General features: G+C 39.3%; 1 protein-coding gene across 3 annotated transcripts; it reads right to left on the bottom strand.

The window, feature by feature from the left end:
• Window positions 1–1,537: 1,537 nt before the first annotated feature.
• On the bottom strand, window positions 1,538–14,403 carry MRPL44 (mitochondrial ribosomal protein L44). 3 transcript variants are annotated; one of them, XR_005241194.2, is made up of 5 exons: window positions 14,132–14,368; window positions 11,435–11,903; window positions 7,202–7,380; window positions 3,534–3,762; window positions 1,538–1,768 (listed from the first exon to the last, which is right to left on the bottom strand). XR_005241194.2 is itself a non-coding variant. In XM_038000620.2 (5 exons), the coding sequence occupies exons 1-4, from the start codon at window positions 14,308–14,310 to the stop codon at window positions 3,591–3,593; spliced, it is 999 nt and encodes a 332-aa protein (XP_037856548.1). In that variant the 5' UTR covers window positions 14,311–14,403; the 3' UTR covers window positions 1,538–1,768; window positions 3,552–3,590. The 3 variants fall into 3 exon arrangements, 2 of the variants coding, with proteins under 2 accessions (XP_037856548.1, XP_072876206.1); XM_038000620.2 differs by having other exon boundaries at window positions 3,552–3,762; window positions 14,132–14,403; XM_073020105.1 differs by having other exon boundaries at window positions 1,538–3,762.
• Between the last annotated feature and the right edge of the window lie 239 nt (window positions 14,404–14,642).

Here is a 14,642-nt window from a genome sequence, read left to right as displayed (position 1 = left end):
AGGTGAGCTGGCTCCTGAAGAAGTATTCATGGAATATTAGAGCCGAAAGGGGCGTTGAAAAGTCATATTTCATGGTAATCCTGTGCCATATAGACATAATCTTTCCTGTATCGGTAGAAAATAGATTCCCCATAATGGCACAAGTCACATACTAAATTGTGCAATAGGATTACAGCACCATCTTGTGGCCAAAATCAGTACAGCGCTGAACACAAAAAGCTCCCATTTGTTCCATTCTTACTTGGAGTTTAGTATTAGTTTCTAGTTTACTTTCTTGTGACCACATACAACATTTTGAGAAAAATATTCCTCATTATACATATGCATACAATAAAGAGTATGAATTTAAAAGAATAGGGGTTATGTAACCAAGTTTGTAGACATTAATGTTGCATTTTTAGCTAGGGGATGTTTTTGGTACAACTATACTTTGGGCACAGAGAACTAGAGTGGGAAAAGGTGGAAAAAGTCGGAATTTCAAAGTAAATGACTAATGGCTTTCTCTGGTGTGAACCAATCCAAATGTCAGTGCTTCCTTCCAGTCTTATGACTGTCTTCTCAACATGGACGAGGCATTAGTCAAAAAGCTTCACGTGGTCACTGAATGCTCTTGGTCACGTGCACCATTTGACGCCACCCTTGTACTCACATGTTCCTTCTGCCCACGTATCATACTTACGTAGTTAGGCTCATAGGACAAATAGCTACTCAGAGACTGGTTCCAAATTTCAAGCTATATTTGATACGCAATTGAAAATGTATGTCAATTTTTCTAAATTTTCTACATTTCTACCCTATTTTAGTGGGTGCTTTTAAAAAGTACAACTTAAGTTCAAAGAAGCCTTTACTTAGAAATATGTTGAAATTACATTCTACGTGAGGCATATGGATCTCTACTTGCAAAGCAGTTTTATCAACTAGAGCTAGACTTGTCCCACATGTAAATTTGGAAGCATTCAAGGTTTAAAAGCTTGAAAACCTAAAAGGATAGTTCCCCTCCAAGATTGTAGGTTAAGGTCCTGCAAACTCCCCTGAGCAGGCGAAATTTGGGAAGGCACAATCAGCACTATTTAGTGGGGGTGAAAAAGGATTACTGGGTTTGCAAATGAATTATCTCTAGACTTTCTTAATGTTTACCTTAAAAAAAAATTAGAATCATACTACAGTTAGATTCTACCATCTCACAGACGCTGAGGAAGTGGTCATGTCTTTTGCTTTCCAGAAAAGTTCGTCATACAATCTCCTTTCTCCTACAGTGCCAATGAGATGCTTATCGAATCATGTTTACTTGTGAGTAACACACATAAATGGCATTTTACCACTGGTTTTGGTCCTCTATCCTTGTGTTTCATTACTAGGATTTGAACTCTGAAAAAAAGGTAAAATATAGTTGACCTTTGAACAATGCAGGGATTAGGGATATTGACCCCTCATGTAGCAGTAAATCTGTATATAACTTTTGACTTCCCAAAAACTTAACTCCTAATAGCCTATGGCTAACTGGAAGCCTTACTGATATTAATAAACAATCAACACATTTTGTTATATGTATTATAAACTTTATTCTTACAACAAAGTAAGCTAAAAAATATAAAGGAAATCAAAGGAAGAGAAAATATATTTACGACTCATTAAGTGGACATGGATGATCAAAAAGTTCTTCATCTTTGTCTTCACGCTGAGTAGGCTGAAGAGGAGGAGGAAAAGAGGATGGTCTTGCTGTCTCAGGGTGGCAGAAACAGAAGAAAATCCCCGTATACATAGTGATCTGCAAAATTCAAACCCACGTTGTTCAAGGGTCAACTTTAACTTACTTTTAACCTACCAATTCAGTCAACTAGTTGTTTTTCAAATGTTCCCCTCCAAAAACAGTCTCTGCTTTACCTTTGGGAGCTATAAACCCTGTAATATAACTGAAGTTCCACTTTCCTCGCCATTAGGAAAGGCACTTCAAAGTTCCTTTATCTTTCTTTATAAAAAAATGTCAGGCCGGGCGCAGTGGCTCACGCCTGTAATCCCAGTACTTTGGGAGGCCGAGGTGGGCGGATCACGAGGTCAAGAGATTGAGACCATCCTGGCCAACATGGTGAAACCCCGTCTCTACTAAAATACAAAAAATTAGCTGGGCATGGTAGCATGCACCTGTAGTCCCAGCTACTCGGGCAGCTGAGGCAGGGGAATCCCTTGAACTCAGGAGGCGGAGGTTGCAGTGAGCTAAGATCGCACCACTGCACTCCAGCTTGGGCAACAGAGCGAGACTCCATCTAAAAAATAAATAAATAAATTCATGGTAAAAGTGCTGTTGGTTTTAACATTTTACCTCTTTTCTATTTTCAACTCGTAGGTCTTGCTATTCTTGTTAACCCCTGCAAGTGACTACTGGAAGACTCAAACTAAAAATAACTGTTGCCAAAAAGTTTTTAAAAAATGATAAATCAAAAGGAATTTGCAGTTAGGGGATTATTGAACTGACCACAAAGGATTAGAACACCAAAACCTCTCTACTGAATTAAATGTGTTCCAATACTTAGAAGAGTTCTTGGTACATACTATTATTATGACTAGAATACTAAATTGAACTGAAATCTATGCTTTATTTTCCCTTCACCATTAACATTTTAAGCTGTTTTTGAGTTTCAACTTCTTAGAAAAGGCAATTTCTGAGAAGCATAACATTTGCCTTTTCCTGCTATTTATAATAGAAACTGAATAAGAAACATACTAGAAGTATACAGAATTTTAAACTTAGAATGTGGGGATCATGTAAATAGCTGCCTACTTATAATCTATACCATGCATTTCCCAAAGAGTTTTAACATTACTATTTCAGTTAAAATTGTATTACAGAAGCAAAGTTCATCAACCTCCTGCCATTACTGGGTATATCAAATTAAAATGCAATGTAACATGTGGAGAAAAAATGTATTGGTATTACAGCAAAAAATTCACATGAGATACATAAATTATGATACCTCAAAGCTAAAGGCAAATAAAATACACCTAATTATACAAATTCTATACAATTAAATCAAGAACTTTAGGAAAATTTCTTGTAAAAATGTCAAGAAAAGATTTGATCTGGTTGGGCACAGTAGCTCATGCCTGTAATCCCAGCACTTTGGGAGGCCAAGGCAGGCGGATCACCTGAGGTCAGGAGTTCAAGACCAGCCTGACCAACATGGAGAAACCCCATCTCTACCAAAAATACAAAAATTAGCCGGGTATGGTGGCATACGCCTGTAATCCCAGCTACTAGGGAGGCTGAGGCACAAGAATCGCTTGAACCTGTGAGGTGGAGGTTGCTGTGAGCCGAGATCGCACCAGTCCAGCCTGGGTGACAGAGTAAGACTCCATCTCAAGAATAAAAAAAAAAAAAAAAAAGATTTGATCAAACCAAGATTTTACAAAAACAAAATCAAAAACACTGTGACTTGATTAACATTTATTTAATTTTGGGAACACAGTAAAAAAGAAAAACAAACCAAAAAGCCACCTATTTCTTCACAACTTTGAAAATGTCTGGCTTGAAACACCTTTGACATTTATCTCACTTTCAGTCTCAAGTTTCAGGCTGCCACATTCATGGCTGGCTAGCTGGCAGTGATGCTCTTCTCTGCTCTCAAGGTTTCTTTGGGCTTGGAATAGTTCCAAGGCCGTCTATTCTCTGTGAATCCATAAAGTTTTCTAAGGGCCACTCGAGCAGCCTCTTCTTCTGCAACCAATACTGTTTCCCCAGGTCCTTCTGCAATCAACTTTTTATCACTAGAAAGAGAACAAATAGTAGTCTTAAATTACATGGAATATTATAAGACAGTACATAAAGCATTTATAAAGCAATTATGCCTTCTACATCTTATTTCAATAACACACATTAGAAGTAACACAATAGCTTTGATAGATCATCTTTTGGATTTTAACTAGATTTGTTGCAAGTTCATTATATATGGTAATCAGACAAAGATACACTCATGTTTCATCAGAAATATATACAACTCTATCAAGTCAAAAAAACAAGTAGGGGCCAGGCACGGTGGCTCAAGCCTGTAATCCCAGCACTTTGGGAGGCCGAGATGGGTGGATCACGAGGTCAAGAGATTGAGACCATCCTGGCTAACACGGTGAAACCCCGTCTCTACTAAAAAAAATACAAAAAAAGTAGCTGGGCGAGGTGGCAGGCGCCTGTAGTCCCAGCTACTCGGGAGGCTGAGGCAGGAGAATGGCGTAAACCCAGGAGGCAGAGCTTGCAGTGAGCCGAGATCCAGTCACTGCACTCCAGCCTGGACAACAGACTGAGACTCCGTGTCAAAAAAAAAAAAAAAGGAAAGTAGTATCTATATTTTCAATTGTTGATGAGAGAATTGGAAGAATATGTAATTAAATAAGTCCTTACAAAACCCTGAAACTAGTAAAAATATTATCAGGAATTATGACTATTTTTATTTTTAATGTGTGATATAACTTGGGAAAAGATTCTGTTGAAAAAATTATGCCTTTTGAGTTTTTGAGTTTGTCATCTAAACTTTAACACAAAACTGAGAAACCAGTTCTATATTTCAAATTAAGAACTTTAGGCCGGGCGTGATGGCTCACACTTTTTTTTTTTTTTTTGACAAAGAGTCTCACTCTGTCGCCCAGGCTGGAGTGCAGTGGTGCGATCTCAGCTCACTGCAAGCTCTGCCTCCCGGGTTTACGCCATTCTCCTGCCTCAGCCTCCCAAGTAGCTGGGACTACAGGTGCCCACCACCATGCCCGGCTAGTTTTTTGTATTTTTAGTAGAGACGGGGGTTTCACTGTCTTAGCCAGGATGGTCTTGATCTCCTGACCTCGTGATCCACCCGCCTTGGCCACCCAGTGGCTCACACCTTTAACACCAACACTTTGGGAGACCAAAGCAGGAGGATTGCTTGAGCCCAGGAGTTCGAGATCAGACTGCACAACAGAGTGAGACATCCAAAAAAAAAAAAAAATAGTAAATGAAAAAAAAAAAGTTAGAGCTTCAAAACAGGCTCAGATTTTAAAAGTATTTTATATATTTCTAATCCACTCTAATTTATTTCCAAGTGAGGTAACACTCAATGTTGGCTATGAGTATTCTATTGAAAAATCTAAGGTAGGTAGGTATTCCTCTGCTTTATTGGTATTTCTTTTTTTTTTTTTGAGACGGAGTCTTGCTCTATCGCCCAGGCTGGAGTGCAGTGGCCGGATCTCAGCTCACTGCAAGCTCCGCCTCCCGGGTTTCCGCCATTCTCCTGCCTCAGCCTCCTGAGTAGCTGGGACTATAGGCGCCCGCCACCTCACCCGGCTAGTTTTTTTTTTTTTTTGTATTTTTTAGTAGAGATGGGGTTTCGCCGTGTTAGCCAGGATGGTCTCGATCTCCTGACCTTGTGATCCACCCATCTCGGCCTCCCAAAGTGCTGGCATTACAGGCTTGAGCCACCGCGCCCGGCCTATTTCTATTCTATATCATAATGATTTATCTTCTTAAAAAACGTGAAATGTTCCTTCAAGGGAGCAGAGAATGTAGAGTGTGCACATCAAATAACTATAATCCTTTTTGTTTTGCTACTTCTGAAATATATTTAACTACTTCCTGGAAATTTTCTGACCTAAAATTTCATCTGTGCCACTAAAAGAAGCATCTCCAGAAAGTTTCATGCACAGCAACTGCATTTACTAAATCGGATTCAATATAAGCTGATTTGAAAGTGAAGACTAAAGCCAAATTAAAGAAAAACTAGTGAAGCTACACAAATAAAAGAACAACAATATTGAATAAATTTGCTAAAAAATATCTGTTATGACAATAATTGGAAATGAAACAAAGGTTATATAAGTTAAACTTTATAATAATAAACACAAATTTGCACAAATCTTGAGAAACAGAAAAAGTCATCTTAAAGTGAGTAACGAGCATAGAATTTTGTTTTTAGTCTAATGTTGCTGGTTTTATCATTGATCATGTTTTAAAAAGTCTTTAAATTAAATCTATAAAGAAGTCATTAAATTAAAATCTACAAAAACACGACTACCCAACAGTAATCACTGTAGTGATATGGCAAATGACTTCTTACATTTTTTTTTTTAGATAAAAGATCATTCTCTAAAATGTAGCAATCTCATTAAAAATTCTTTTAAAATGTTGCCTGTAATAGCTGTACTATATATTACATCATGTACATGTATCATTTCCCTCTTGTGGAATATCAAATTTATTTCTAATTGTTTTTCAGTTCAACAACTATTTACTGACCACCACGTCCCAGCAACTGTTCAAGGTATGGAGCTTAAAGAGGTAAACAACAAATGTCTTTGTTCACAAAATTCCTGAAAATTTAAGGCAAACAACCAAAAGTTGAAATACCAAAATCAAAGAACATAAAAAATTTTCAGATGCTTGGCATTTTGTCAAAATTATTCACAGAAATATGGTACATTTTTTTCCTACCAGCAGTGTATAAACTGATGATAAAAGATATGTTTAAAAGGCTTGCCAATCAGATAAGTAACAAAGAGTAGCTCACTGTTTTTGCATTTCAATAAATAAAACTTTTTACAACACTATCCATTTTCCCCATGTGGTAACTTCTATTTTTTTTATACTTATAAAGTCTTTCGTGATACAAGGATTAGAAAAATATTTACCTAAATCTTAATATAGCTATTTTAAATATTCACTATTTACATTTAACACTTTAATCTTAACATCTGAGATTAATTTGGGGCAGGTCAACTGTTTGCTAACAAAACTAAAAAGCTCTCAACATGGGTTGATTTATACATTTTGATGGATAACTAAGGCCCTTCCTTTTCCAGATCTAGGCTCAGTTGAAGCTACTGACAAGAATGGATTAAGGTTAAATCTGTAACATGAACAAGTCGACATTTGTACTTTTACACAGAAAAATTTAAGATAACATACTGAAAGTCTACAGCAAATATTATTGGCTGACAAAAGCCACTATTAGCAAAACTCAGATTCTTCCCCTAAGCATAAATAGCGGGAAGGGAAGTAGTAAATAATAACATGGGGAAGAGTTCTTTTTTAAAATCTGTTAATGCAATTAGAAGTTACGTTAAGGAATTTGAAGAGGTTATGTTAACATTCCTTATGGAATGTAAGAGTCTGTTTTTAAGGCTTTGTGAGGAGTCTGTTTTTAGGATTTCCTCAAAGTTATAAAGTTATGATTAAAATTTCACTAACCAGTATAAGCCAACAAAATACAAAGGCAAAGCTGTGGTGCTACCAGACTGCCTTGTAAGTCTTGATTCAGGGGCTGAAATATTCCTTTTCTTCAGTTCTTCTACCAATAGCCCCATGGGATCTATTATCTTCCACATCTCAAAGAGCTCTTTTCCAGTCATTTGAGTAATTAAGAAGTCCTACATATAAAAATACAATTTATACATTTTAATTAGTAGAAAGAACATTAGGACCACAATTCAAAATATATTCTTTACACTTTTTAAATTAGAGAAGCCACAGAGTACATTTTTAACAGAAATTTAAAACTTAATGGGAAATGAAAGACAAAAATGTACTATTCTTTTTCATTCCCCCAGTTTTTACACACATTTTATTATTACAAAAATCATAGTTGGATTAAAAAAACTTGAAAGCCCAAGAAACCTATTTCAAGCACTATGATCTACCAAAATTCCACAGAAGTTAGAATCCTGTCATTTTTTCTTTTCTTTTTTGAGACAGGGCTCCACTCTGTTGCCTAGGCTAGAGTGCAGAGGTGTGATCACAAGTACACCGAAACCTCAGCCTCCTGGGCTCAAGCAATCCTCCCAGCTTGGCCTCTTCAGCAGCTGAGACTACAGGTGCACACCACCATACCCGGCTAGTTTTTAAATTTTTTGTAGAGACGAGGTCTCCATAAGTTGCCCAGGCTGGTCTCAACTCCTGGCTTGAAAGGATCCTCCTGCCTTGGCTTCTCAAAGTACTGGAATTATAGGCATTAGTCACCACACCCTGCCCTATCTTATAATTCAGAATTATATTCCTACTAGTAAAAAAAAAAAAAATTTAAAGAATTGAGTTAACAAATAAAAAGTAGTAACTTCTCACAGAAACTCATGTAAAATGGCACTCAGAGCCTCTAGATAACAATATTTCCTCCATTAATAATGTTTTTAAAAACTTGGCCGGGCAAGGTGGCTCACACCTGTAATCCCAGGACTTCGGGGGACCAAGGCAGGTAGATCACTTGAGGCCAGGAGTTTGAGACTAGCCTGGCCAACATGGTGAAACCCTGTCACTACTAAAAATACAAAAATTAGCCAGGCGTGATGGTGCACGCCTGTAAACCCAGCTAGAAGGGAGACTGAGGTGCAAGAATCACTTGAACCTGGGAGGTGCAGGTTGCAGTCAGCCAAGATCATGCTACCACAGCACTCCAGCCTGAGCAACACGGCAAGACTCTGTCTCAAAAAATAATAATAAATAATTTTTTAAAAATCGCTTAATAATTTCACATAAACTTTTAAAACTGTAACATACTAATAATTATTTATATGACTAAGATAACTGAGAAATTATGAACATTCAAAGCAGAATTGATTTTGCCAGTAAAAAGCATTATGCTGTATAGAAACTATGGAAGCAAATATTAATTTACAGCAATTTACATATTCCAATTAACTTGTATTAACAAACATTAGTAATACGATAACAGGATGGATGGATGGATGGAGGCAGGAGGGAAGAAATTTAAAAAGACCCCTTAGTTCATGAAATGAAGTCAATTCAATACAACACTCCTCCAAGCACCAGAACACTTTCAACTTCATTAATAAAAAATATTAGGCCAGGCATGGTGGCTGATACCTATAATCCCAGCACTCTGGGAGGCCAGGGTGGGAGGATCAATCACTTGAGATCAGGAGTTCAAGACCAGCCTGAACACCATAATGAGATAGCGTTTCTACAAACAAAAAATTTAGCTGGACATAGTGGCGCATGCCTGTGGTCCCAGCTACTAGGCAGGCTGACAAAGGAGGATGGCTTGAGCCCAGGAAGTCGAGGCTGCAGTGTGCTGTGATTGTGCCACTGCACTGCAGCCTGGACAACAGAGACACTGTCTCAAAAAAAAAATTTCTAAATCCATTCTCAGTAGGGGATTTTGAAATGTTTTAATGTACAGAAGTAGATATGCCTTATGGGATATGTATGTATATGCACATATACAAAAATCACTGAACTGCTATCTGTCATATAGAATAACCAAGTGTAAGATACGGAAACACAACTCTTTCCCATCATCGAAGATATGAGTAGGAATACAGAAAGAAAGCTCAATTTTTCTTAAGTGATTACCTTCTATTTTTTGCTATTTGCTCCTGGTCTTACTAATTTATTATCATAACTTTCTAGTAGGGTGCAAGTTGAATACTCCAATCTCACCTCCCGAGAATAGGGAAGGGGTATGAAGAAATGATGTTTCTAAAATGCGCATTTGATCATTAAAAACCTCCCACTTAGAACAACTCCAGCTGTCACTATATAAGATCATCAAAATACATACTCCGTAGCATGGCTAAGAGTGCTGTTCTCATTTCCAGATGCAGAGATATCACCTGGAGAGCTACTTAAAATACAGATTCCGGCTGGGGGCGGTGGCTCACGCCTGTAATCCCAGCACTTTGGGAGGCCGAGGCGGGTGGATCACGAGGTCAGGAGATCGAGACCATCCTGGCTAACACAGTGAAACCCCGTCTCTCTCTAAATATAGAAAAAATTAGCCAGGCATGGTGGTGGGTGCCTGTAGTCCCAGCTACTTGGGAGGCTGAGGCAGGAGAATTGTGTGAACCCGGGAGGCGGAGCTTGCAGTGAGATGAGATCACATCACTGCACTCCAGCCTGTGCAACAAAGCAGACTCTGTCTCAAAAAAAAAAAAAAAAAAAAAAACAAACCGGTTCCTAGGTCCTACTCCCAGAGATTATGTACTCTGAGGGGGTGCCTGAGAATCTGCATTTCTATCAAGTTCTCCAGTGACGCTGATACTGACGCCCAAACCACTTTCTGAGTAACACTGTTGGCTCTTCTGTACACTGGCTCTTGAAGGTCCAGACTCATCTTTGATCACTTCTCCAAATGCAATATGATTCAGTCACAAAAAATTAACTGTAGTTCCCAAGCACACGCTCACCCTTGACATTGTCTTCCCAAAACATCTTTTTTACGGGCACAAATCGCTTCTATAAAACCTTTCCTACCCTTACTAAAGTTGGTTGTTGCCTCCTCTGAATTCACTCTGCGCCTTAACACCTCTAGGAAAGCACTTCCACATTGCATTCCATCTAACTAATGAGCTGTGAGTAGGATCAAATCCTATTTAGATTGTGGCTCCAGAGCTCAGCAGAGTGCCTGGCCCATAGTAAGGCACTCAACATTAAGTGGATGAACAAATGAAACAGGACAATCCAAACCTGTCAATTCTACTATGAGAGACATCAAAGCTCAACTTATAAACAGATATTTGAATTATCTATGTTTCGTAAGTACTTGGAACTGTTAAGACGCATTAAAATATGGTAAATATTTCCAACACAGTTTCATGACTACCTTGTAGAATTTCAAAACGGTGACCAAAAATTATTTAAACTCCAAAGAGGTTATAGTAAAGAGAATGGAAATCAAAGAGGACTTTGTCAGAATTTCTATAGAAAAAATTGGGGGGAGAAAGATAGGTCTTACGTATGAACAAAGTCTGAAGTGTCAGTAAATACAGATATTCTCTTAACAAAATTATCAAACTTGGTATCAAAACTAAATGAACAGATTCCAATAGCATGTGATGCTGGTTTAAGGACTGAATGTCAGTTAGATAGATTCTTGAATCAAAACTGTCTTTATGACTTAAAGAGATTGTGTGGACTCTCTATTATCAAAAAAAGTGAACAAAATCTCATGTTTTCATCCAATGGCAGAGGATAAAACTTCTCCCAGTTAATAAATTACAAAAGGATAGTGAGAGTCAAGTTGTACCAATTAAGAAACCGAATTAGCTAAGTCACTAGCTAACAAAGAGTTGGGCATCAGAGGGACTTGAAATCCAAGATTTCATCACTTAGAAGAGCAGACAGCAGCTGGTACTGAAGCACAGGCCTCTGCATACTGTCCTTTGACTTCATTCATTCACCAAACATCTACTGAGTATCTCTCATGCAGGCAGTATCCTTGGCCCTAAGGATGTCATGGCTTGTGGTCCTTCAGAAATCACAACCCACAATTTAATATTCACTTTTTATGATATCCATAATAAGAGACAACTGGAATAATTACAGCCCTTCCATAAAAAAGTTTTAGGTTTTTCTCAGTTTTTCTTGGGACAAACATTCACTACCAAGGTGATGTATCAAAGAAGCGAATTACAAAAGAAAATTTTCCCTTCTGTCTTTCTCAAGCATGTCCAATTAATAATTACGTACCCTGATAAAAAGTGCAGTCCTCTCGGGTCCACTGCTCTGTAACAGGGCTCCAATAACTGCAAAGAAAGTTTGCTGTAATACAGTCGGGGGCACTGGGAATTCCTCACTCAGTGTCAACTGCTCCACAGCCAAGTTTCTAGCCACGTGACACACGACTTCCTCACCAGTGAGAAAGTCAACAAGATTTCTGATGCCTTCAGTGGGCAAGTCTGGGAACTCATCTTGAAGAAACTGTGTGAGGCAAGTCTGTGAAAAAGATGTCCCTTGTTCAGATAGTTCCTGATTACTTTTAAGATTCAGAAGTACAGTTTCTTTCTCTATCCCAAGTCGTTGGCGCTTGGCCTCCTCACTTTTAATATAGCAGCTATTAACAAATGCAGTTTTGAGAAGATCTAAGGAAAAGTGTTCCTGTAACCGATGTCCAAAAGCTTGTATTTCTGCATGGTAATCCCAGTTCGGCTTCTCGGAACTGAAAATGTAAAGATAGTAAGAGATGGTAAAGAGAACAACCTGTTACTGTGATATAAAAATTTTTCACTGTGTTGTAATGTTATTAATTATATAAAGGAAATGAAAGAAGGTTATATTTCTTTTTATTTTATTTTATTTTTTTTATTTTTTTTATTTTTTTGAGACGGAGTCTCGCTCTGTCCCCCAGGCTGGAGTGCAGTGGCCGGATCTCAGCTCACTGCAAGCTCTGCCTCCCGGGTTCACGCCATTCTCCTGCCTCAGCCTCCCGAGTAGCTGGGACTACAGGCGCCCGCCACCGCGCCCGGCTAATTTTTGTATTTTTTTTTAGTAGAGATGGGGTTTCACCGTGTTAGCCAGGATGGTCTCGATCTCCTGACCTCGTGATCCGCCCGTCTCGGCCTCCCAAAGTGCTGGGATTACAGGCTTGAGCCACCGTGCCCGGCCCATATTTCTTTTTAATGCCAGGCTGATATTCTAAATGTTAAGACTGAAGTCAGATAAATACTGGAAGTCCCTTGCTATATTCTACATATATGATCGGATTAATTTTCCCATTGATCCAATTGTCACATGAAATTGGTTCTTCAATATAAAAGACTAAGCCATTAGCCTAACTTTTAGGTTCCTTATTTCTGCTCTAATCATGAAACTGTTTTATACCTAAGTATGAAACATAAACGATAATTTCACAGATTCAAGCCATAAACACTAGGTATGTTATATTTACGGTCATCCCTCAGTATCTGTGGGGAATTGGTTCCAAGGACTCTCCTGAATACTGAAATTCATGGATGCTCAAGTCTCCCATATAAATGGTGTAGTACAGGCACACTTCATTTCACTGTACTTTGGTCTATTGTGCTTCACAGATTTATTGCATTGTATTTTTACAAATTGAAGGTTTGTAGCAATTCTGCATGTGCTCACTTTGTGTCTCTGTGTTAGCATTTTTTTGCAATAAAGTATTTTAAATTAAGGTACATACATTGCTTTTTAGACAAAACTACTGCATACTTAATAAACTACAGAATAGTATAAACATAACTTAGGTATGCACTGGGAAATTTAAAAAGTCACGTGACTCGTTTTATTGCCGTGGTCTAGAACCAACCCTACAATATGTATGAGGTATACCTGTATTTGTATATAACCTATGCACATCCTCCTGTATACTTTAAGTCATCTCTGGATTACTTACACGTAACACAATATAAAACCCCTTTAAGAAACAAAGGGAAGCAAAGTATAAAAAGCTGGGTTGAAAGTCATAAGATATACTATACATATAATATATACACCTATATAATCTGTACAAACCATAAAGTTTCTTCCAACTTTGAGAGCCTAAAATACTTAACCTTATAATAAACAAGGGAATGGGAATTAAGAAGAGATTTTATTTTTTGCCATAAACTTATGTGTTAGAAGACCGTTCCTACTGGTAGGAGTACAAAGTGGATCAACATTTTTTGGAGGGCAACGTTAAAGTACTAATAGCATTCAAAATTACACACTACATATGCATCCCCAAAGGTGAAATAAAGATATACGCTGTTACATAGGTTTTAATGGCAATAATATGGAGCTCGTAGGTCCATAAACAGAGCCATAAAAAAGAGTGAGGTACATCTATTTGTAACGGCATGACAACATGTCAAAGACACATTATTAAAGAGAAAAAGGAAGATGAAGGAATTTAAATTATGTAAAGTATGATCTGATTTGAAGCCATAAAAACCTGTCTCTTTGCCAAACCTGTTACCAGAACAACATTAATTAGAGCAAAAATCGAAAGCTAACTTTTTTTCCTTTTTCTCTAGACAGTAGACTTCAGGTTGTAGATTCATTTTTTTTTTCTCCTTAATTTACAATGCTGTGGACTGCTTTCTTCTCGCTTATCGGAATTCTCAGGTATTACAAATGGGGGCTACAACACCCAAGTCCACATAAGGAAGACCCTCCGGCCAGCCCCATTTCTCCCAATTTCCAGTAGACAAAATCCTAAATGGTAGTTTCAAAACGTCGAGAGCAGCCTGAAGCTCTACCACCCGCGGCACAAATCCATTTTCTTTGCCTCAGGCCACGCGCCCACAGCTCACGGGTGTCTCCATCGCAAACTTCCTAAAGCTTAATCCAGGGGCGCATCAGCCGCAGGCATAACGCCGCGGGAGGAAGACCCAGTGTGTGCGACCGCCACCCTGACACCCTTCCCGAGGTGTCTCCTACCGGCGCACGGGCGGCGGCGGGCACCGCAGAAGGCGCAGCCGCTCTAACTCCTTCTGGAAGCGGAAGGCGGCGCGGAATCCCTTCTTCACTCCCCGAACCGGAGGGACCAGCTTGGGGACGACTGGAGCAAGGAGGCAGCGAGGCCCCTGCTGCAGCACTCTTACCAGCCCGGACGCCATTGCACGGGAGAGAGCGATGAAGGACGGAACGAAAGTAGTCGGGCCAGTGTCCCCGTAACACACTTCCCCCGGAACCCGGGACGCGGAGAGAGGACAGGGACGGAGACCGCCCCCGGGGCGGGGCGACTGAGAGAGGGCGGGGGCGGAGACAGCCCCGGGGGCAGGGCGACTGAGAGAAGCGGGGGTAGAGTCGGCCCCGGGGGCGGGGCGACTGAGAGGGGCGGGGGCGGAGACAGCACCGGGCGGGGTGACGGCGGCCGCGTTGGTGCTGCGCGTGCGCTGGTTCTCTCCTCTATTGGAGTTACTTTCCAATGATCGGGCCTGAGGGCGTT

This window comes from Chlorocebus sabaeus, chromosome 10, assembly GCF_047675955.1.
Source record: "Chlorocebus sabaeus isolate Y175 chromosome 10, mChlSab1.0.hap1, whole genome shotgun sequence".
NCBI classification, from domain to species: Eukaryota; Metazoa; Chordata; class Mammalia; order Primates; family Cercopithecidae; genus Chlorocebus; species Chlorocebus sabaeus.
This window is presented reverse-complemented; position numbering and strand designations above follow the sequence as displayed.